Raw genomic sequence first — 24,156 nt, 5'->3', positions numbered from 1 at the left:
TGTTATAACTACTACCTAGTAGCCACACCTGAATACACTCAGCAGACCAATCGAATCTCGCCACGGCAGAACCCCCTACTGGATCCTCGACCAGTGACGTTGTCTTCTGACACATGCACATGCACACGCATACACATTTTTGGAGCCTAGCAGAGTCTTCTATCTCTCTGTATCTCAGGCTAACAAATATGGATTATGTCATCGTGTATGAAGGTGCCATTTGTCTTGGAGAAAATTAGTGTTTTTTATTGGCTCTTATTGCAGTGGTGCTCCCATGGGTGTCACGGCCACCCTGATGCATTTGCTCTCATTCAAATCATGACATTCAAATATGACTCGTGTCCATGCTTGGATGAAACAAATAAGGCTACACGCAAATCAGCATTTGAATCCTTAAGAGGCTATTTACAGCACGCTCAAAACTAAATGAAAGCATGAGACAACATTTAAATGTTCATCAAACGCCTTCTATCCTATTCTACAGAAAAACTGCATTCAAATGTGTATGTAATGTCCCATTGCGTAACGCTACATTTGTTGGTTCACAACATAAATTATGGCTCATATGTTTTCCTTAGGTTTGTTCAAGCAAAGGTTATAGTTGTTACTAGCTGGTGTTGGTTGTCCACTGCAATACCTCAACAGAGAGGAAACCAAGTGAAGTGGAAAAAGACAAAGTAAACAAATAAAGGGTTTTGTCCAGAGAATTAATTATTCAAATCGTTGAAATTCAAATATGATTAGTTTCCTGTCTGCTCGCATGAGGCAACTGAGGCTACAAGCAAATAGAAGCATTTAAATCCTTAAGAGGGTATTTACTGCGTGCAATATTTCATGTTTTTTGCAGCATGTAATGTACCTCTGGTTGGTTCTCTACACAAACGATATCTCAAACATGTTCGTTATTACGCAGAGGTTTTGTGTCCACATACTGATGTCTTTGTAAAAGTAATAATCTGACCTAGATTTAGAGACACAAATTGTCATATTCACTGTTTATGTGTACCTTAATTGTTATGATTTTTTTACTTTGTATTAACTTGACTATGCAAACCAGTTTGCTGTTAGTTTGAGGCTATAGCTTATACTTAAGTCTAGTTGTCCAGGAATTTAGTGACACTGCTCTAATACAGTGTATGTCAATGCTAGGATTCAACACTTTACCTAGTGTTTGTTAATGCTGGGATGTGACACAGGCACATACAGTCAATGTTAATGCTGGGATGTGACACTGGCACATAAAGTCTATAATAATGCTGGGATGTGAAACTGTCACATCCAGTCTATGTTAATGATGGGATGTGAAACGGTCACATCCAGTCTATGTTAATGCTGGGATGTGAAACGGTCACATCCAGTCTGTTAATGCTGGGATGTGAAACGGTCACATCCAGTCTATGTTAATGCTGGGATGTGACACTGGCACATACAGTCTATGATACTGCTGAACGAGATGCCTAAACCCTACCTGGAAATGTACTGCATCAAAAATCACTAAATCACTGGAAATTTGGATACAAGGTCTGTTCAATTCCATTAATAACATTTGAATTTGAAAGAGAGTAGAAAAGAACAAGAGGGGAAGATTTTGAAGCTAAACAACCAAAACCACCTCCCCTTTCTGGTCCCTTCCCTCCTAATGTTGCATTTCAGGCATCTGTGATTGGTCGGAAATGAGCATGGAGAAAAATATGAATTATCTTGTACGACGCAGGAGATATTAGATATTTTCACACTACATTTGACACACTGATATATGTCCAAAATCACACTGAAATAGTAGCTCTGAAAATGTCCCTGCTACAGCCCGTATAAAAGAAGAGTTCAGTGTTTCACAATTTTTATTTTTTCATTCTCGTTACTCTCAGCAACATTACAGTAGCTCCTTAGCACACGTGTCTCCTCCTTCCACTCAGCCGTCAGTGCACATCGATAGGGGACATGGATGGGTACGGTAGTTTGGATGTTAATCTGCCATAACAACTTAAACACTTAAAGAGAGACAGCTGGACTCGGAGAGGCACACAGACACAAGAAACACTTCCACTGACTCACCACCTAATCAGCAAAGAAAACAGAAACTAAACGTTTGACAACAGAGTGACGTATCAACCCCCTCGGATCGCGCTTCGGGGACCCCCTACTCCAGTAGCAGTGCTATGGGGCTTGTCAATGGGTCAATGTGTGTGTGTGTGAGGTTGGGGAGTGGGGAGGAGGGGGGTGGATGTTACATGGGCCAGTCCATGGCTGCCTTCCTCGGCTGCTGGGAGGGTCTACTCCTTGGAGTGCATGTACAGCAGCAGGTCTGCCACGCGGTGGCTGTAGCCAAACTCATTGTCGTACCTGGAGACAGAGCAATGCGGAAAGGACGGATGACGGATGAGAGTAGTATAATGGTATAACAGTTAAATATCAAAATATAGTATGTAACCACACTGTACATAAGTGCACACACGCTTCGCGTTTGCGCATTCGCGTAATCGAGCAATCGCAACACAAAATACATTTCAAAGTGGACCGGCACTCTTCCCGATCTTCCCGATCTCCAGCCCCTGCTGCAGAGCGAATTCAAATCGCCAGAAGAGCGGGCTGGGGGTCTAACACCGTAATATATATAAACTATAACCGCATTTCACATTAATCGCAAATATCCCGCTGCTTCGGGTTTTCCTTTGTAGGCGCGTTCAGAGGAGGCGCGGGCGAATCCGCTGTCAGCGCGTGTGCATGTATCAGTGATACGCGGGTTTATCCAATAAGTGGTAGTGTACCCGTGCACCATTGGCATGTATCCGCGCTTGTCTCTGTGTGCGTGTGCGTGTGTGAACGAGAATGACAGGCAGAAATAGTGCTATGCAGAGATGAATAAACAGAACAATATTATATTTCAAAATCGCAAAAAAAATCAAATAAAAGAAGAATCAATTTGTGGCGCTCTGTGTTCATTCTGTGGTGCTGCGCCACACATTGGTCTATGTATGGGAAACACTGATGGTCTCTCAAAAGACTATCAATAATGGATTGAAACATGATATTCTGTATTTCAATATACATTTTGACGGCTTTGGAATAATTTATCATTTATGATGCGTTTATAGCCTAATTTATGAGCAGCATATCCAACAAATCTTTATCTGTCTGCAGACGGGGTATGATTTGCATGGTTCTTATTGTAAAGGGATGTTATGCTGCTGAGGGATGTACAGAAGCACGACGACAGCAGAATCGTGTGCTCCAGAGAGAAACCGAATTAAAGAACTTACCAGGAAATAAGCTTGACAAAGTTGTCGTTCAGAGAGATCCCTGCACCAGCATCAAAGATGGAGGAGTGGGTGTCACCGATGAAGTCAGAGGACACCACCTGGAACATGAACCAACAACTCCATGAGCCGCTCACCTAGACTGAGAGAGTTGAACATAATACAGAGGTACACAGACACCGACCTGACCTCTTACGTAGGGCTATTGTACCTGGCCCCAGGTATGGGGTTACGTATGAAGACTGTTATGTGTGGAGATTATTTACTGAAGGGATGGATACAGTAATTATTTGTATGCCTAATCCCCTAAGCATAAACCTGTAAATTGTATTACAGTATTCTAATATTTTTTCTAACCAAAATGTATAATAGTGAGTAAACTGTATCTGTGTCATCTTGATGTAGGAAATGTGTGTGTCTAAAATCCCAAATTCCAATATTTATGCAATATCCCCATTATGAAGATGTAATTGGCATCACATCCCAGCGTGACTCAGACGGCTTGTTTCCTCTGGGGGTACCTGGTCTTCGGTGTAGCCCAGTACGCCCTTCAGGGGCCCTTCTGAGGCCTTCTTCACGGCCTCCTTGATCTGGCTGTAGGTCGCGGGCCGGGTCAGACGGCACGTCAGGTCCACCACGGACACATCCGCCACTGGCACCCTGAACGCCATGCCGGTCAGCTTCCTAGAACGACGCCAGTAGCAGGGGTAAGAGGGGACCAAAGACCAGTGTGTAGAGGTCCTTCTCAAAACCAACAGGTCCACAAATGACCAAAATGTATGTTGAGACCGACGTTCGCCCCCGCCCTCACTCTCTTAACTCTGAGGGTCTCACACGGCAGGCTACTTTCAAGATTTATCTTTGCACTTGTATCCTTTATTATAGAGGGAGATAGACAGGAAGGTGTGGGAGATAGAGGGAGAGGACATGCACCAAAGGACCACAGGCAGGAATCGAACCCGGGTCGCTGCGATCAGCACTGAGCCTTAATGGTACGCCCTCTATCCGTTGAGCCGCCGGCAGCAGCCTGCCCCCACGGCAGGCTAGGGCCGGGCGATTAATCTGATTTTGATCGCGATTTTTCAGTTTTTCTTGTTTATTATTATGAGTGCTAAGCGCGGTGCATCCTCGCCACTGACCCGTTGAGCTCGGGGATGACCTTGCCCACGGCCTTGGCGGCGCCGGTGGAGGCTGGGATGATGTTCTGGGCGGCGGTGCGCCCGTCGCGCCAGGCCTTGCTGCTGGGCCCGTCCACGGTCTTCTGGGTGGCGGTGTAGGCGTGCACTGTGGTCTGTACGAGGAACACACACGGGACACTGCTGTATGCCACTGAACCATAGATACGGAGACACCTTATTGTTATTGTTATGTATATATACTGAACATACATATTCATGTATTTATATATACTGCAGATATATTTTATATAAACTATTTGGTTCCTTGTAACTTGTTTTATTCTTATCTTATACTATTTTTAAATGTTTTATTTCTTTGCATTGTTCAGGAGAGCTTGGGACGCAAAACATGTCCTTGCCAGCTATGACTGCTTGCCTGTTATTTTGTGCTTTTGATAAATATAATCGCTTGAGCTTGAACGTGGGAGCCAGGCCCGGTTGGCGAGCAGACCTAGTGTCTGGTGGAAGGCTGACAGCACGTTGTCAGGTGCTGCACTACAATGGGGCCCGTGTGGTGCGTTTTGCGTTTGCGTTGGAAGTTATCGCTCGCTCGGAGGGATTGAGGTTCGGACTCTCAAGCTTTTTCTGGATGATTAACATCCATCTTCTTGTAATGTCATAGACCTCTTCCTCAATTTGATCCAATAATGCAAAATGAAAATCTTAACACACTTTCGGGTTTGTAACATCAGACCTGTCAGTTCGACTCTATGGAAGGGACGATATTGTTGCTTGTTTTAATGTAAAATTAATAAAAAAAAACAGCCCCATTTAAACAGGGCCATCGATGATACTACTTTATACTAGTGAGTGCAATTATAAACAAATACCAATTTCACTGGTAGTGGGCTTTGACAGTGACACGATGGAATGAAATATACACCACGTAAATGATACGAACGCTCGCTGAATGCCACTCACCATTAGTGCCTCGTCGATGCCAAAGTTGTCGTTGATGACTTTAGCGAGTGGCGCCAGGCAGTTGGTGGTGCACGAGGCGTTACTGCAGACGGACACAGTTGGTTGGTAAGAATTCAACAGACCTCTGAAACACCACGACCACCGAGCCTAGGCGTGTGTGTGCGTGCGTGTGCGTGCGTGTGTGAGTGTGTGTGTGTGTGTGTGTGTGTGTGTGTGTGTGCGAGTGAGTGAGTGAGTGAGCGAGCGAGCGAGCGAGTGAGTGAGCGTGCGTGCGTGAGTGTGCGTGCGTGCGTGAGAGAGTGAGTGAGTGAGTGAGTGTGTGATTGCGCAGGACGTTGGGTTGGTTACCTGACGATGGTCATGGAGGAGGGGTCGTATTTGTCCTCGTTGACGCCCATGACGAACATGGGGGCGTCGGGGGACGGCGCAGACACGACCACGCGCTTAGCCCCGCCCTGGACATGAGCCTGGGGGAACAGGGGCATGGACAGGACAGGGTTAAGGCTACGGAGAGAGATCTGGCTCATGATCATGAATACCAATAGCAGTCAACTTGTAAAAGGTAACTTCTAACTTTGGTAGAAAAAAGTATTTCTTTATCAACAAGCATTAGTTGCAATAAAGCCTAAAATTGTGAACCATTGAATTGTTTAATAATATATTTTATTTTGAGACAAATGCAATAATTCACCTTTAATTCACCTTTGTTTCAAAGACAATGCTTTAAAGGTTGGGCATGTTATATTCAGGGCAGGCAGGAAACAGAACTGTATATATTGTATACTCAAACTGTTACTGATGCTGAAGATCGGAAAGAATGATTACGTACAATGATAAATGTGTGTTTTTGCACATGCATGTGTCCGTGTGTGCGTGCATGTGTGTGTGTGTGTGTGGGGGGGGTACGTACAGTTGCCTTGTCAACGCTCAGGAAGACTCCAGTGGACTCGACCACGTACAGCGCTCCAGAGTCACCCCATGGGATCTCTGCTGGCTTCATACTGTCCAGAGAGACACGGGATGAACAATGTGCTCACAAATCATCTCAAGTCATCCCAAAATCAACCAAAAGCCCTCTGCAAGAACTGTAGGGTAGTATAGTAGCATAGTTATATTTCATATTTTATAAAATATTATCCATGGCTTCGCCCAGCGACAGCGACGATAACTACATATTTCAATTCGATAGACATGAAGCCCAAACCTTTCTACTCACCACTGGAAGACAGAGATGGACTTTCCGTCAACGATGAGCTTGCCGTCCTCGTAGGAGACCTCTCCCTTGTAGCGGCCGTGGGTGGAGTCATACTTGAACATGTAGACCTGCAAACGGCCACATTACAACTCATTTAAAACCTTCGATCAATTTGTATTTATAATATTCTGTAAAACTTTGCAATAACGGTGTTTTCATTCAACCATTATTCAACAGTAGTTTATGCTGTAATAGGCATTAGTTTATAATATTAGCATAGGGGATTGGACTAAGGTAAGGGTTGAAGTTAGTGTAACCCTAACCCTATTGAATAATGTATAAATTAATACTATAGTTAACATGAACAACACCATTAGTAAATCACTAGCCACATAAGTTAACTGATAATTAACTGTTAGTCCATGCTTCTAACTATTAACTAATGTTAATAAATGGTTCTATTCACACTTGGCTGGCATTAACACAGTGGATTTCCGGACTCCATGGCGCTGCACCAGCGTGCGTACCCACCATGTACTCCACGTCGATGAAAGGGTCGTTGATGGCCACGACCTGGATGCCCTTCTGGAGGCATGCCCTCAGGACAAGACGACCGATGCGACCGAAGCTACGGGGACACACAGGGCCAGAGCGTCACAGCGTAGCCACACTTCTGTCTGGTCACACCAGGCCAACCTTTTCTCCATTTCCTCCACCGTCATTTATAAATCTCTTGAACCACCTCTTAGGGTTAGGGTTTACCCTATACTATATCCTATGGTTTTGCCATGTATAAGTATCGTGTTCTTGGGCTGTTCTCAACTGCTGGCCAACCATCATAGCCACCATTGCTGTAGCTGTGTTAAGTAAAGCTGTAGTGATCCTTGAGTACCGTCTTTAGGTGGAAACCGCACATCATGGGAGATCACTCCAGGGTTAAAAAAATAAACCCACCCCTTGATGGCATCCCTAAGAGTACGAATGTTTCAATCTAACATATTGTGAGTACAACTAAATCAACCAATTATTTTCACTTCAGCTGGCTCTAAAGGCAACCTGTTGAGGATGTTGTTTTGAGACTCACCCATTGATTCCTACAGCGAGTTCTGGCATGTTTGCTGGTTGCTGATGGGTATTGAGTTCTCTGAAACACAAAAGATAGGTTACGTTAGAGGTGCGTTACCGGTCCTGTAACATTGGTACGAATACGAACTCAGTATAGGTTGTCCAACCTCCCTGAAATAGATAATAACAGTATTTTTCAATTCGTTTTTTAGGAAAAGGCTGTATTTCCGAAGAATATTAATTTAAATGACTAAATATTAAACCTGCACTATGCACGTTTTCCCTTAGAAGCCTCTAATGGCTTTAGTTGTAGCTACACTGTGACCACAATAAAACGATTTAAAGAGAAATGGATTAACCCCTGGATAGGTATAACGGTACAGCCATTTCTATATCAAGGGTTAATCTTCTTTTCGTGTCTACTTTGAACAAGTCTTTTAGTATCCTTCTCCCAGCTAGCCCTCCAGCCTACTGATTTAATTAGCTCCCTTGAATGTCCATGCGGGAACACTTGCAGCACACAGAGAGAGAATGCAGGGGGAGACTATTATGGGGTGTTACATAAGAGCCAGACAACGGCTCTTGGAACGGCACAGAAGGATGCCGGCTCTCCAGCCAACTGTATCACCCCCTCGTTCCCCTCCTAAAGGAGTCTTTGTGCCCACTTGCATCCTCGTGACCTTTGCTAGTCGCTTCACATGTATTCTCACACATTTATCCTCACCCTTCTGGTTACAGAGATGTTGGGTTTGTCGTTGGGAGTTGAGTTATATTGCGCTTGTCTGGTGGCTGTGATAGGTGTGTACACAGTTTGTGACTGAGTGTCCAGGGGAGAAATGCCATCCAGTAACATAATAATGTTGAGATTATATTGATCACCATTGCTTTTATATTATATTATAAACCCAGTGTGAATGAAGCTGTGTTACCCAAGCATTTGATCAAACCGAATCTCAACAGACACATTATACCACCAAACAGGGAACGGTGAAGATCATTATTTTAGATACTTGAATAATTGTGTGTTTAATATAATAATTGCCGAAAATGATTTGCTATTAATACTATACAATACAACAATACACTCATACTCTCATGTACAATTTTGAAAATATTAGGAAGACTCTTTAAATGGCCTTAAGGGTTTAGATTGTACTCGTTAACTCAAATTGAAGGCGTAAAGTCTACGTTACCCTCTGTCTTGGCAGTATATATTTTGTTTTTGTTTGTGAGCATGACAGATATGCAGATACAGTAAAGAGGATAGTCTAGAATGCCCTTGGAACTCGCTGGCTGCTACTTTAGGGTATGATAATCTTTTAATCTTCTACGTGTCTCTGCATCTCTGCAGGGAGAAGGTAGGCTAGTCCGTTCATCTGCCGCAGAGCATCATGGGAACTCTTTAAATAGAACTGGTTCTCAAAGCGATGGGAGGCCTGAGTGGAGTTTAAACCATTCACAACGTGGTCCAAAATTTGACAACATTGTTATTTGATCAATATATGTCTAACATTATATGTCAAACAAAGCTCACTGGTTCTTGAGTTACCATAGTTAATATTATATTAAGGAAAAAGTATTTTTTTTCATGGTATTTTTTCCATTTCATTCTTCTAATCATTCATCATTTAATACATTTTTTCATCAATTAATTAACTTTTCTTTTGTCTTTTTAATTATTGTCGACATAGAAATGGTTTCTATTTGGAGATTTGCATGCTGTTTTCAGTACTAGCAATGTGCCCTGCCTTTGGCTCTGTCTTCATTAACTCAATAGCCCCCTCCCTCTATGTGTTTCCACTGGTCAATTCTCACTGACCATACTTTTTTCCTCTTTCCGTATCAATATAACAGCAACACATAATGGGCACTACACTTCACCTCCTCAACCACACCGCCCCTTACATTTAGGTTATTTTACTCTCAGTAAACACTGATAGCCACTCGCAAAATAAGCTTTAAACAAGAATGGAGGTCAAACATTGTTTTATGCAGGACCAGGGTGCCCCTAATGCTAGTTTTGCCTCCAGCAGTGTAAACAATCCATATTTTGCCCATTAAAGATGAGCCACAAATGTCTGCCTTGCACTAGTCAATGAACAGAACTCTTTTTAATGAATCAAGTCAACCAGGAACTCATGGAGACGTGGAGATGAACTAGCCACTGAGATCCTTAGCGAATGAAGGCAGATGTATTGGCTCTTTATCAGAACTAAATCACATTAACCTTTAGCTTTTTTTTCCTTTAGCATGGGTCTCACTCTCAGACCTAAGGGCTGCCCCTGTGCTGCGCTGTGACCCACTTTGGCACACTGCATTGTGGCCTGGGTGACAAAATGGCGGTAAAGCAGAATCTGTGTTGGACGTGACTGGCAGTTGATGTCCACTAAGCATCTAAAGAATTGAATATCGTTCATTGCACAGTATCTTTAATGTCAAACTATGAAAAAGTGGAAGATATTCTAATTAAATGCATTTGTTGACAGGCTCACAACTGTCTTTCTCCTAGGAAAGGGTTTGAAACTAGATAATGGTCCCTATAGGCTATAACTATAGGGTGTGCTATATATATAGCACACACACGCACCCATGCACAGACTCACACACTAGGTGTGCCTTATCATACTGCAGTGCTTCATGCGTCAGCCCTCCGGGGTGATGTGCAGATGGCCTACACATCCAGATCACTGTGCTATCACTGTGCTACGTAAAGCCTACTAGTGCCCAAGATGATATGTGGGCCTGCAACAAATACTCAAAATCGATTCATGGATGGAGGTCAACCATTATTGAGGGAAATTCTGGACAATAAATGCAATTATTTGAAATGACAAATATGGCCAGGATGTGATGTGCCAAGATCCTCTAGGGGTGTTTTGACCTTGAGATGGATAGAATGATCCGTGGCCAGTTGCACCACAGGCCTACATCCACAAATCCAACAGGAGGCCCAGTTCATAAGTGCACCGCATTGCCCTGAATAATTAATTTGATGTAGAATGTATCCATTTAAAAAAAAAAAATGTTGAGGCTGTGTTTCATCACTACAACTGGTTCGATATGCATTCGGTTATAAACTGAGGCTCCATCACGCGAAGCTAGTCTAGGCCCCACGGATGCCCTTCAGCAGAATCACGGAGAAATTACGATGCTTCGACTTCTACAGATACAAAAATATAGTCAAACATAAGGCTATCGATCGTTGCCGTTATCATTAAACCCATCGATTGGCCGTTCGCATCGATTGCCTACTTCTAAAGTTAGCTTTCTTTGCGATACACCTTCCAGATAAACGATGACGCAACGAGGATGCGTTGGTGCGTTGGGCCTATAGGAGGAGAGGCACGTAGGCCACATCCCGTCTCCTCATGCAGAAGAGAAGAGAGAGATGCTCGGCTCCTGCAATGGAGCATCCATACGCAGAAAGGCCCTGTGCAGGCTATGCAAGCTGATCGTTTAGTCAAACAGAATGTGCCATGCTCATTCAGGCGACACATATTTACGAAATAACAAATTATTCTCCGAATTTTTAAATATCATTCAGAAGTAGGCCTATTTACAGAATGAGTTAAACGTTTAACTACGTAATGCAGTTTACTCTAGTTTTGGCTAATCCTCGAACGCAAGAACAACGTTGGACAATATAACTGCGAATGATTGAGTTAGCATGAATCCATTTAGGCAGCCCACCGATATTGTGAGTTGTTTCATCATCATTGCAATAAAGGCCTACCAATGGTACAAAACCGAGTTTACCCACACGATGCATAACGCAACGAGAGATAGGCGTACTCTGAGCCCGCTGGATAAATCAGGTGCAGCGGTCACATCCTCCCCACGTCTTCGCCTCCTCCCTGCTAAGCTACCATCTATTTTTATTAATTAAAAAAAAGCATATTAGAGCTATCGCAGGACTTCTGTCCATACTTCAAACCAACAATACATTATTTCATTTGAACAGGAACGTTCATAAACCAATGCAGGCATTTCGGCTCGTTACAATGCACGGTTTAAAGTGGCGCTACAAGATTAGTTTAAAGAGCGACAGCGACCGCTTTCTGCTTACCGTACAGTAGATGATGCTCGTGAGTGTCTGCGCGGACAGGACCGCCCCCTCTCCTTTTTATAGAGGACACGTGACCCCCGATCCCTGTTACTTGGTAACGTGACGTCATATCATCCGCTTTCCCGCGGATCCATTCGCGACGAGGGCTTGGTCACGGTCACCCACATGGCTGCCATGGTAACGACAGGCCGAAGGAGGCTGCCGGGTGATAAATGGAGGGGAGGCAGAATGATTCAGCATTCGGTGCTAGCAAGCTAATGCGTCGCTATTGCTAACATGTTGCATAAAATGTCAGAACCAGTGTCCTTGTGGATGCAAAGTACAGACAAAATAATGAGATGGAAGGGTGTGTAGTAAGCTCACCATGCAGGGGTATTCAATAAAAGAGCAAGTCATTGATCCTATTTAAATGGAATATAGATGGCTGTAATGATGCATGGGAGACTGAAGGTCAAAGGATCCTACATGATGGCAAAGGCCTATCAAACCCATTATAAGAGGTAGCAAACCTAGATGTCATACATTTATACGCAAGCGATCTTACATGGGATTTATCATACCATTTGTAGTTTAACAAACTAAAGCACTAGGCTTGACCGAGATTTTAACCTAGTTTGTATAGGTTAGGGTTAGGGTTACCGATATCCTAACACAATGAGCATATTGTATTATTCCTTATGAACAGAGGAGAATTAAATCGGAATACATGGATATTTCCTACTTCCTTCTTTTCCTTAAACTCCAAGTGCTCTTCTAAATGCACCACACCAGTGACCAGTTAAAGGGTTAAATCATTAATCATTCACTTATAGGCCTACTGATCAGAATGTTGTATTTCCCTCAAGAAAGGAAAATATGGAACATTAAAGTGTTAGTGAATCTTCAGCTTCTGCCCAGAAGGATATCCACGCGCCCACACACATCTCAATGCTGGCGTCCTATCGTTGGGAATTCATGATGTATACCCTGTAAGACACTTCAATGTCAACATAAGAACGCCACATGCGTTCTGAGCAGAGTATAACATTCACAAACTGGGTGGCAGAGACTGGTATAGCATAAGATTACACTTTTGATTCCTCTAAATTAAGGTCTATTTTTAGGTAAAGTGCCACAATGGAATTGATTGTGGCACGATCATATAAGATGTATTATCCCCCCAAAAATGTGTTTCATTTTGGGTTTGTGACCCCATTAAGTTAGTTAACCCTCTGGGATGGATGATGGGTCTGATGATCGATGATATAGGTTCTTATTTGGTTTTGCTTGACCTCAATCATCCACCATTCCACCATTCCAATAAGGGTTTAAATAACCATTAAAAGGCATTATTATATAGGATTAGCATAGGTTTAAGGGTAGGGTTTGGGTTACAGGGCCCTATTAAAAATTGTATGAATTAGGGTTGTGGTTAACTTGATCACATTACCATATTAACGTGCACTCAATTAGTGAGCAAGAATTCCATTAATAGGATAGACCATTCTGTTCATTAATTGTAGTTAATTCTAAGTGCAGTTCATAGTGAAGGCTGATGCCTCAGATGGTGGGAGGCAGCCTTTCTCAGTCTCCCCTACAGACCACAAGATCCATCTCCCCCTCTTTTTCCACCACTTTCTTAACCTCACACCAGGTGCTAAAATTTGCCGTGTTTTTCCTTATTCATACCTTTCATTGGGTGTACTTGCAACATGATAATCATTAAGTACCATCTTCTTAATAAATATCTGCGTAACAACAACCTAATGACGTTTTTGATGATCCAGGAATTATGTTACTATTTTAATATAAGAGCCAAACAAATCGAGCTTGGACTGGGTCACAAACAAGAGAAAGATAGAGGACATTTGAGCCTTAAAGTGGTGAATATGACATTAAAGTGGTGAATATGATGAAAACATATTTGGAACATTAAAAAAATTAAAAAGGCCTAGCTTTCCAAATAAATCGGCTTTTACAGCACACATAGACTGGGATATGACGCCATCTGCTGGTAACCCTCCTCAAAAAATATTGAGCATACAAAGTGTATCTCTTCAGATAATCCAACCACACCAACCACAACAAAATCGAAATTGACGTATTGAAACATTGAAATTTCTTGAGATTTTAGAAGAACATTTAAAAGTGGTAATGCTATGAAATTAAGGGAGAGGGGACACATGCGTGAAAGAAGGTAGTAATGGGCAGTACTAAAAGACCAGTCACTTCATTCCTCTATTGTCCAACAGAGGGCGACCTTGCACCAGTGGTTGAAACTAACTTTGAAACAAGAATGTACCGTTTGAATAGTTAAATATAAACGAATGTGTAAAACAATGCGTTTGTAAGATAAAATGTGTGAAAGATAACATTTTATGTGATGCATCTTAATTAATCTCCTATAATTTAACAAACATTGGGTTCTGCAAATCTATGTTATATACCACACCTTACATGTGTGAGTCTGCCTCTGACTTTGAAAATAGTAAAGAGTGCTATAATAGGACCCCTTTAAGCAATATTCATTCTAAAATATATTTTACCAAGCTGCTGTGTTAAGCCTCAACATTGTTCAACGCATTATATAATTATATCTTATTATTTACTTTGTTTATAATTAAAACGGCAGCTTTCTTCTGTTTTAAGAAGCTAGGCCTACTTTTTAAATTGAATTCCCCCCACAAAAAACGAAATCATTATTCACAAGTATCCAATGAACAATTGATTCATGTCTTACATTGCCCACCTTATTGTTTCCATTACACAAATATCCAACTTATCTCAGATTAAAACGATAAAGTATTTCTTCCTCACACTCTCAAACCAGTGAAAGTGATTTAGGGGCCCTCAAATGCTGCGGGCCCCGGTTGCTCAACATGCTGCCGGCGCGTGGTGCCGTTAAAATAGAAAGCGTTCAGATCCCCTCAGGCAGTGGCAATCTGGCCCTCTCTGATAATATTTTGCTAGGCTGTGAATTATAAGTGTTTAAAGGGGCACTAATGGCGAGGGTTAGATACATGCCAAGAGCTGCTTAGCATCAGTCAACCACAAACTGACGGAGGAAGGACTCAAGCAGGAGACTCTAACCAGACTTAAATCTTTCCCCTGGAAAATTGTATTTATGCCTTTTCTTATAGGAGCCTATTCAGTGGAAAGAAGAAGAAATTATGAGAGAGAGAGGGAGAGAGAGAGAGGGAGAGGGAGAGAGAGAGAGAGAGAGAGAGAGAGAGAGAGAGAGAGAGAGAGAGAGAGAGAGAGAGGGAGAGAGAGAGAGAGAGAGAGAGAGAGAGAGAGAGAGAGAGAGAGAGAGAGAGAGAGAGGGAGAGGGAGAGAGAGAGAGAGAGAGAGAGAGAGAGAGAGAGAGAGAGAGAGGGAGGGAGAGAGAGGGAGAGGGAGAGAGAGAGAGAGAGAGAGAGAGAGAGAGAGAGAGAGAGAGAGAGAGAGAGAGAGAGAGGGAGAGAGAGGGGGGGAGAGAGAGGGAGAGGGAGAGAGAGAGAGAGAGAGAGAGAGAGAGAGATGCTGTCCAACCAAATTCTTCTCCTATCAGAATGAAGCCAGTGCAGCATGTGTCTTGGTCGGCCGGGCTTCTAGAATGTTCCATGCGTTGTCACACTGGGCTATTTGAGCTGGTAATATAGGACGGTAACCATCAGGCGAGCATCGGGAGCCTGAAAGGTTGCTGGCTTGAATCCCTGGCCCAGCTGAGGTAAGAAAAGTGAGTGACTTTCTCCTTTGCTTTATATCCTTCTTCACTATTATCAAGTGCCCTTACACCAGGTATTTCATCAAGAGGAGTCCACCTTGAGCCCCCAGGTCTCTCAGCTGGTGTAGAAGATGAATGAGTAGGCCTAGAGAGCACTACTCTAAGTTCCTTTCGATTCATTGGGTGAATCACCTTATGTCCTGTAAGTTGTCCGGAATCATTTAGTACTATTGTTGTTGCTGTTGTTGTTTGTATCCAAATCGATCTTAAATGATTTTGATATGTCCTTAAGAAGCAGGAAGGGGTTAGGGCCATATTGTGAAAGGAGCCCCTACGGTAGGCTGTGAACATTGGGGTGTGAACCCAGAACCTTGTCCATCACCCCAACTCTCGGCCAGGGGTCTCAAATAGATTTTCCCTTGGGGCCAAAAACTCTCTGGGCTGGTCGAGTGGGGGTCTCTCTCAGATGTCACGCCCACAAGCCCCCCCCCCTTCTTAACCACACACAAGTGAATTATTTGGATACACTTTTCTGTTCATGGTTTGGGCATAGTTGATTAGTTTCATCCTCCCGTGACTGTAAATAATAAATAAAATCCTTATCTGGGGTCGGGAGCTTTCTAAAAACACAGTTATCAATTGAGGCATGATTTGTACTGCTTTAATAACTACACATAGCCTTACTTCATCCGAGCAAGGATTTGGGAAATACTATTAAAGACAGTGGAATTACATTCTGAGCATATCTTGTCAACTGGGGTGGGCATTTCTCTGCAGCGCACGTATGTTGTACATTAAAGTTGTAGCCTACTTGGTATTCTACACTAATCTATAATGCTTCTTTGTAGCTGTTGGAGATATGCTATATTCAAGAAATACTTTTAAAATATTACACATTTTCTCTGAAATGTCTCTTCTTCTATGCTTAACCCTTAATTGCAGACACATAATAAATATTATTAATGTCTGTGAAAAATTCAAACTGGTTAATCAGTATAAGTACATATTTTTGGTAGGTATGTTTTTTGTGAATATATAATAGTAGTAAACTGCTAGGCTTTTCCTTTTCCTCCTCCATTTGTTCATTTACTACCATATCCTTCTGTCCTTTTTTCTGTCTTATCCTCTTTTGAGATCTTTGTTCATCCTCTCATCTTCACTCCTTTTTACAACTCAATGAGCTCATTGTCCAGCTGTAGACCTTCCATGAATTGTCAGTCCAATACTCCTTCCTCCATGTTTTTATTCTAGCTCGTTCTCCCTTGCTCTCCCTCTCTTATTCTCTCCTAAGTGATTCTCATGGATAGAAAGGTGGTTTTGTCATTTAGTGGTTATGTTTTCTTTTAAGCTTGTTATGTTCATAGGTAAACAGCCAAGAATAAACTCTTGCTTGTTGCCCATGAGTTTCTGTTTTTGGTGGGAAACATTCACTCAGTATAATTGGAGGATATACAATAAATACATTTCTTACATTTAGAAATTAGATATGGATTGCTATTGGATTTTCATTGTTAAACCCCATCTTCATCATCATTATCATCATCATCATCATCTTCATCATCTTCATCATCTTCATCTTCATCCTCCTCATCATCATCATCATCGTTATAAATGTTGCCATTATTTGTGTTAACAGAGAGTTTAAGCAGCAAGTTAACTGGGTCCACCAAAAAAAAAGCAATGCAATATATAAATTATGTAGTCAGCAAGGTCACAATTGTAGGTCCCAATATAGTTAGACATCATTTTCAATACTAATTGTTATTATACAATGTTTTAAGACATTATTACTTTGTGTGTTTTGGAATAACAGACAAACGCCAGAACAAGGGTGGTTTGTATTGATAGTTGTTTTTCATGATGCCTAGAGATGTTGTCCTGTGCTATTTTCTGTTTTGAGCACATGGTGTATGTACTCAAAACAGAAATGAGTTTGTACATGCGTGTTTTGTGCGTGTGTGTGTTTGAGCGCCATGCTATTTGTGTATCTGAGTGTCCTCTGAGTGCATGTCGGTTGAACACATGCCAGGTACAACTTGAGAAGTGGGATTGATGGTCCCGCTGGGTCTCGGCAGCTGGAAGAGGGAGCATTAGGCAGACAGAGAGACAGACGGACGGACGGACGGACGGACGGACCTGCTGGACTCTGGGAATAAATCACGGGCAGAGAGGAAACCGGTCATGGAGGAGATGTTGCGAGAAAACAGAGGCAGAAAGAAAGGAGAATCAAGAGACCTTAAACAGGAGGGAACATATTATTATTGGGGGGGCGGGGGGCAGTGTGTGTGTGTGTGTGGGGGGGGAGAACAACCCTGTTGATAATTTCTCTCAAAATTGCCACATGTCACATTTTTATCAGTAACGTATAAGCACAATGATGGTGATGAAAATGATGAACAATTAAGTCTTAGATAGGGGTTTTCCTTTTCGATTAAACAAGTGTAAGCCCAGTCTATGCCTATGCTCGATTTAAACTGTGAGGAATTCTGCAGGAGAGTTTCGGTTTTAAGAATAGAAGACAGGAGAATATTTTCAAGATTGAGGTTGGGAGGATGACAACAAGGTTAAAGGAGACAGATGAGCTAGATGACAGGAAAAGGACAGATTCACTAAGAGATGGAAACACTGAGCCGAATAGCTCTAACTCAGAGGACTACTTAATTCTAATGAACCAAACATTTCTATTATTCATGCAATAAATATATAATGGATCATCCATTCAGATATATTATTATGTATTTAGTAAACTGCAGCTTTGTTGATAGATTATTTGTATAATTAATATCCATCAATTTCATTACGGTTGTACGACAGTCAGTTTAGAAAAGCTGAAGCTAAAGTTAGAAATATAGCTTATAATATAGCATTATATAATCCACTGACAGTGGCCAGAAGTGGAGGCCCTGTTTGAAATGATAATGTTATTATAGCAAAAGCCCATATTATTATTATGTTTACTTATTATGGCCCATAGTCAGCAAAACAACCCTTTAAAACATTCTATCCAAATGAAGAAACTGCAAATACCATAGAAGTGATGTGATGCAAGATTTCAATAATAGACCAGTAGACAGCAATATGTGCAGTCATTCAGAAATACCGTTAGACCATAGGAAATATCATATAATACTAATATGTTTGACCACAAGTGAGGAACACACACACACACACACACACAGACACACACGCACACACGCACACACGCGCACACACGCACACACGCACGCACACGCACACGCACACGCACACACACACACACACACACACACACACACACACACACACACCACACACATGCACATGCACACACTCGTAGAGGCACTCTAGCACACACACACACACACACACACACACACACACACACACACACACACATACACACCACACACATGCACATGCACACACTCGTAGAGGCACTCTAGCACACACACACACACACACACACACACACACACACACACACACACACACACACACACACACACACACAGACACGCACACGCACACACACACACACACACACACACACACACACACAGACACAGACAAACACACAAACGCACACACACACACACACACACACACACACACACACACACACACACACACACACACACACACACACACACACACACACACACACACACACACACACGCGCGTCTCACACACACACACACACACACACACACTCACATGCTTCTCCTTGCCACATCCCCTCCTCTCATCCCAACCACCAGGTCCTGTGGTAATGAGTGTGGGGGGGAAGCTCGTGGCTAGCCGACCAGCAGAAGTATTTTTAGCACTTCTAGCGGTTTCACCATCAAATATAAACTCCAACATCATATTTCAACATGAAAACTAACCTTAAAAGGAGAACTTGAAAGTTTGCCAAAGTTAGTTTTAGGGATTTAACTTTTGTAGTGGTTGGTTTCAGGTTTGATAATAACCTTTTGTTCAAATCTAGTTGAAACATGCAAATCAAATTTGAAGAGACTTAGTGAAAAAGTTGGAGTTGGTAAAAGCGCAAAGGATTTCCAACGATGCACTTCTCTTTCCAACGATGCTATTTCAAAGTTGTGACAAAATATGTTACTCCAACCCAGAACCAAACATTTATAAGGTGGAGGACAGTTTTATATGAAGCAAGGTGGAATGAACTGTATCATGTGTCATACTGTATCATAATCATATTATTGTAAATTAAATGTTTGCCTATGATTTGAATGCATTATACAAAGTCCCATATTATCCCCCTCAATATCAGTTCCAAAACACCCACACCGGTGTTCGGGGCGCCATCCAAGGCGCTACCTTGTGTGGTTGCATCGATGGATCTATCTTACTGCTGCTCCTGGCCAAACCACCAGAGGGCAGCACAGGGGAACCAGCACCGTTGGCAAAAGGCACAAGCTGGCGATAATATGCAATCACCAAGCGGGGGCCTATTGCCAATCAAGGGTGTGCAGTCTAGAAGGAAAGCCCCAGAAGCACAGAGACAGACATAGAGAGACCTTTGTATGTTGACCTTGAGGCCTGAGGCCTGAGGGCTGAAGCCATACGGCTGATTTTGTCTGAATGCAGTACACGTTGGCTCGTAGGTTGACCCATGGTCAACGCGTAAAGGCAGGAGGTGCCATTATGTTGGCCCAAAACTCTATCGTTTACATTTATCAACCGATTTCAAGGACTTTTTTTTTCAAATGTTTACGATCTACATTGGATGCTTTTTTAAAACATTTGCATATTTTAATGTATATGTCTAAACCTAACCATCTATTACAATGAGATTGGTTGAGGAGTTATAGTGCTTTGTGTCCAGAAAAACTGCTCACCCTCCCTTTTATTGGTATTTGTTGACAGGCCAGTTTGGGCCTCTGAAATACGGCGGCGGCGTTGACGTAGCGCAGCAACGGGCTCTAAACAGTCGACGCAGCGTCTATGTATAAACTCTGCGGCCGCGACCCTCCGTGGCCCCTGAGCGGCCCTTGGGCGGCCCCGTTCCTACACACTCCAGAATTCTGTGTGTGTCTTTAACAACACAAAGCTAGGGTACACGGCTAGGGCACACGAATACAAGAGTAAAGTGAATTCCTACTGTCCCCATGCCATGTCCCTCTCTGCTCCGGCCTCCTCATACAGGTTCACTTCTTTGTTTGGATTTAGTCCTCTGCTAGTTTTGTCCTAAAGACAGATTTAATGCAACGATTTGATAAAGAACAAACTCATGGCCGGTCCAACCCATAGAACGATGTGACAAAACTTTGAGATATCATTGCAGAGTTTCTTTGTGTTTTTGCTTTGTGTTGAAAAATAAAAACAAAGGCTTTAAAAGAGCAAAGAAGATGAACATCTTTAGCAACCCCTTTGACCTGAGTTGAATACAGGAATTCGACCAGAGTATATTACATTAAGATTAAGTTTTGATTATCCTTTTGACATCCTGTCCAGTGACATAATTTCCCTAAGTAGGTCAATCAAAGTGTTCCATCTGCCATATATTTTAGAGGATGTGGGCAAACTGGGTCTTGACGCAACGACCACGGGTGAAAGATGGCGGTTGAGCAACTACTGGTCCCTGCTGACCAATACGCTGCCATGGTCAGTTTGGCTCAGAGCGTCACCAGAGGGAGAAAGATAGCAAGGTGCCCGAGAGAAATATTAATAAACCAAATAAACCCACCCACAATTTACAAAAAATACAGAGACCTCGCCATTGCAACCATTACAAACTACGGGAGGATAAATCATAGAATGAATCACTATTTGTTGGTGCCTACTGCCCCAACAAATGGAGCTATAGGACGATTGAGAGACCATCTAGTCCTGCTGCCCAAAGGAGAAACAAAACCTCACAGAATACATGAAGATGATTAATGGGAGAAAAATACACTGTTTCTCCAGGACAGGTTGAAGGCTTCGGGACAATGGACCGCACTGTGTCTGATTTGGGGTGGGTTTATGTTTTGGTTTTAGGGTAAGGGCTTGGTTTTCCTTTAGGGTTGGGCTTTTGTTGGATGGTTTTGTTATTGGGTTTCCTTTTAGGATCAAGGTTTTGGTGTTAGGGTTCTGGTTTGGTTTCCGGGTCTAGTTTGGAGTTAGGGTTATGGTTTTCGTTTGAGGGTCAGATTTTAGGGTTCGTTTTTTATTTCAGCGTTGGATTTTAGTATTAGATTCTCATTTTAGAGTTCTGTTTTCCTGCAAAAAAAGTCTGTGGACGTTGTACTTGAGCTCTTCGGTGGCTTACTGGGTCGGGCCCTCGGGGTCCCGGTTCCTGAAAATGGACCCCAGGAGGACCATGGACGGGGACGGCTCCCAGGATATGCCTGCAGACCCCGGATGGGCGTAGCGACCATGCTACGCAATTCAGTCGTATGTTACCCGCATAGCCAAAAGGCGGCACCACCGTTACCTTGCTTACGGACACCTCTCTGATAATTAAAATCAACGGCATAATCCGTACTAAACGTGGATTGTGACAACCACCTTTTCCATGAGGTAATCTGATGGAGGTAAAAAATTATCCATAGGATTCTGATATTTGTCAGTATCTATATGCATGCATGCGTGCGTGTGTGTTTTTATCGTGTGTGTGTGTGTGTGTGTGTGTGTGTGTGTGTGTGTGTGTGTGTGTGTGTGTGTGTGTGTGTGTGTGTGTGCGGCCCTCGATAAACGTATGCACGTGTGTGATAACGATTACGTGAGTGTGTACACGTGCGTGCGGATGTGTGCGTGCATGCAGCAGAGTTATTTTCTGTAGGCCTACTACCACTCGTTTGATTCCAGGTTTTGGGTGAGGTCCAGGTGGCTGTCTTTAATGCACAACAGATGGGAGTCACAGAGGAGCGAGAGTGGCCTGAGTTTTTCCGGCGCTTCGGTCCGGACCGGGGCTCTGCTAATAAAAGCAGAGGATATTTTCACAGTTCCGCAGACAAAACCTTGCGCTGGGATTCTCTGGGGGGCGGACGGAGAGCGAGCGAAACCACAATGTTATACTCTGTTTTTATTAAAGCGGCTGATTGACAGCTCGGCGGGAATTTTCCAGCACTAAAGCCGGGGTCTTATTGGAGAGGACAGAGCGCAGAACGCTGGGCCCCGGCAACGCAGCCACGAAGCGAGGCAGCTCTCTTCTGGCACGCGGCGACCCGACTCAACACTCGACTCTTTCCGTTGTATTCCTGCCGTATCTTCTCGCTCTTTCTTTTTATTTGTTTCCTTTCACGCTGCAGGTGATGCTTTCTGTGACGGGTCGTCTCACCTCCCCATGTGCAGTCGGCTCCTCTCCTCCTTTCTCCTCTCCTCGCATTTCCCCCCCTCCTATTCTGTCCTATCATATCCTTTTGTTTTCCTCTTGAGCCCCCCCCCCCCTTCTCTCCTCATATAATCCTATAACTTTCATTTATATACGTATATATATATATATATATATAGAGAGAGAGAGAGAGAGAGAGAGAGAGAGAGAGAGAGAGAGAGAGAGAGAGAGAGAGAGAGAGAGAGAGAGAGAGAGAGAGAGAGAGAGAGATGTATTTAGAAATAGATGCATTGGAAGAAAGAGAGAGAGAGAGAGAGAGAGAGAGAGAGAGAGAGAGAGAGAGAGAGAGAGAGAGAGAGAGAGAGAGAGAGAGAGAGAGAGATGTATTTAGAAATAGATGCATTGGAAGAAAGAGAGAGTGAGATAGAGAGATAGAAAGATAGATGGATAGGTAGATAGATGGATAGATGGATGGATGGATGTAAATGTAATATAAATGTAATGTTAATATATTTGTAAAGCCGTTTAAAAAACGAAAGTCGACCAAAGAGATATCATTGGATGGATGCTAGATAGATCTATAGCAATCCTATCTTGGAAATCTATTTGTTCATGTCATTCACCTGACATAGTCCTTCTTTAAAAACAAATGTTTTTTCTCCATTGAATGTGAGGGTCGTATTCTTTCCTGTTTGCCTCAGTTGACGTGGTGCGTCTCCCAGCCTGACGAGTTCATCTGTGTAGGTTTCTGTGGGTATGGGGTCAGGTCCCAGTTGTGCATCGTTGGATCACTACCCTCGGCCCCGAGGCTCATCAAACCTCAAGGGCCCTCCCGTTTACACAGCTTGTTAAAGGATGAAACACAGTCCGTGTGTGGGCTCTTCTGTGTGTGTGAGGGTGTGTGTGTGTTTTCTTCTGTGTCCTTTTATCGTTTGTGCGTGCGTGCATTCGAGCATGTGTGTGTGTGTGTGTGTGTGTGTGTGTGTGTTTGTTTGTATGTGTCTGTGTGTGGGGGGATCTTCTGTGTGTGTGAGGGGGTGTGTGTTTCTTCTGTGTCTCTTTATTGATTGTCTGTGCGTGAGTGCATGAATATTTGTGTCTGTGTCTGTGTTTGTGTGAGGATGTAGTTAGAGGTTGGAGCAAAATAAATTATATTTTCTGGAGGTTCTGAAAAATATAGCTGTCCGCCGTCATACCATAACTAAAGGTGCTCTGTGTAATCCCTTTTCATTCTAGACAACATAAAAATCTGTGATTTTGTAGATGTTTGTAACCATTTAACCGTCTTCACTACCATTAGTCACCCTTGGTGTAATCTCTACATCTTGTTCTCCTTCTCAGTCATTGTAGTTCTGGATATTTGATGACGATTACATTTAACTTCATTACACATTTAAAGATGTATCTACCTCATGAGACAGTACACAGAAACAGCAGCAACAACTCAATTTAATGAATTGATCATAAATAACTATGCAAATTAAACTGCACCATCTGTCTACAAGGATGTGCAAGTGCACATATTTAAGTCATTTTCAA

The 24,156-nt window shown here is 42.8% G+C and overlaps 1 protein-coding gene across 1 annotated transcript; it reads right to left on the bottom strand.

Moving 5' to 3' along the window:
* Positions 1-1,823: 1,823 nt before the first annotated feature.
* gapdhs (glyceraldehyde-3-phosphate dehydrogenase, spermatogenic) lies at positions 1,824-11,748 on the bottom strand. The gene is made up of 11 exons (XM_030371132.1): positions 11,683-11,748; positions 7,636-7,695; positions 7,083-7,179; positions 6,573-6,679; positions 6,267-6,357; positions 5,705-5,823; positions 5,357-5,438; positions 4,397-4,548; positions 3,779-3,941; positions 3,261-3,358; positions 1,824-2,343 (listed from the first exon to the last, which is right to left on the bottom strand). The coding sequence occupies exons 2-11, from the start codon at positions 7,662-7,664 to the stop codon at positions 2,274-2,276; spliced, it is 1,008 nt and encodes a 335-aa protein (XP_030226992.1). The 5' UTR covers positions 7,665-7,695; positions 11,683-11,748; the 3' UTR covers positions 1,824-2,273.
* Positions 11,749-24,156: the final 12,408 nt, after the last annotated feature.

This window comes from Gadus morhua, chromosome 11 (genome assembly GCF_902167405.1).
Source record: "Gadus morhua chromosome 11, gadMor3.0, whole genome shotgun sequence".
Classification (NCBI taxonomy): domain Eukaryota; kingdom Metazoa; phylum Chordata; class Actinopteri; order Gadiformes; family Gadidae; genus Gadus; species Gadus morhua.
Note: the sequence above shows the minus strand (reverse complement) of the source record. Positions and strands in the feature narration are given on the sequence as shown.

Bases quoted from the DNA above. Each gene is read 5' to 3' on its own strand.
- gapdhs (XM_030371132.1), bottom strand. From the start codon at position 7,664: ATGCCAGAACTCGCTGTAGGAATCAATGG. The intron at 6,680-7,082 runs GTGGGTACGCAC...GGCCGTTTGCAG, and splicing joins TCATCGACGTGGAGTACATG to GTCTACATGTTCAAGTATGA. The intron at 3,359-3,778 runs GTACCCCCAGAG...TTCATGTTCCAG, and splicing joins TGGGCTACACCGAAGACCAG to GTGGTGTCCTCTGACTTCAT.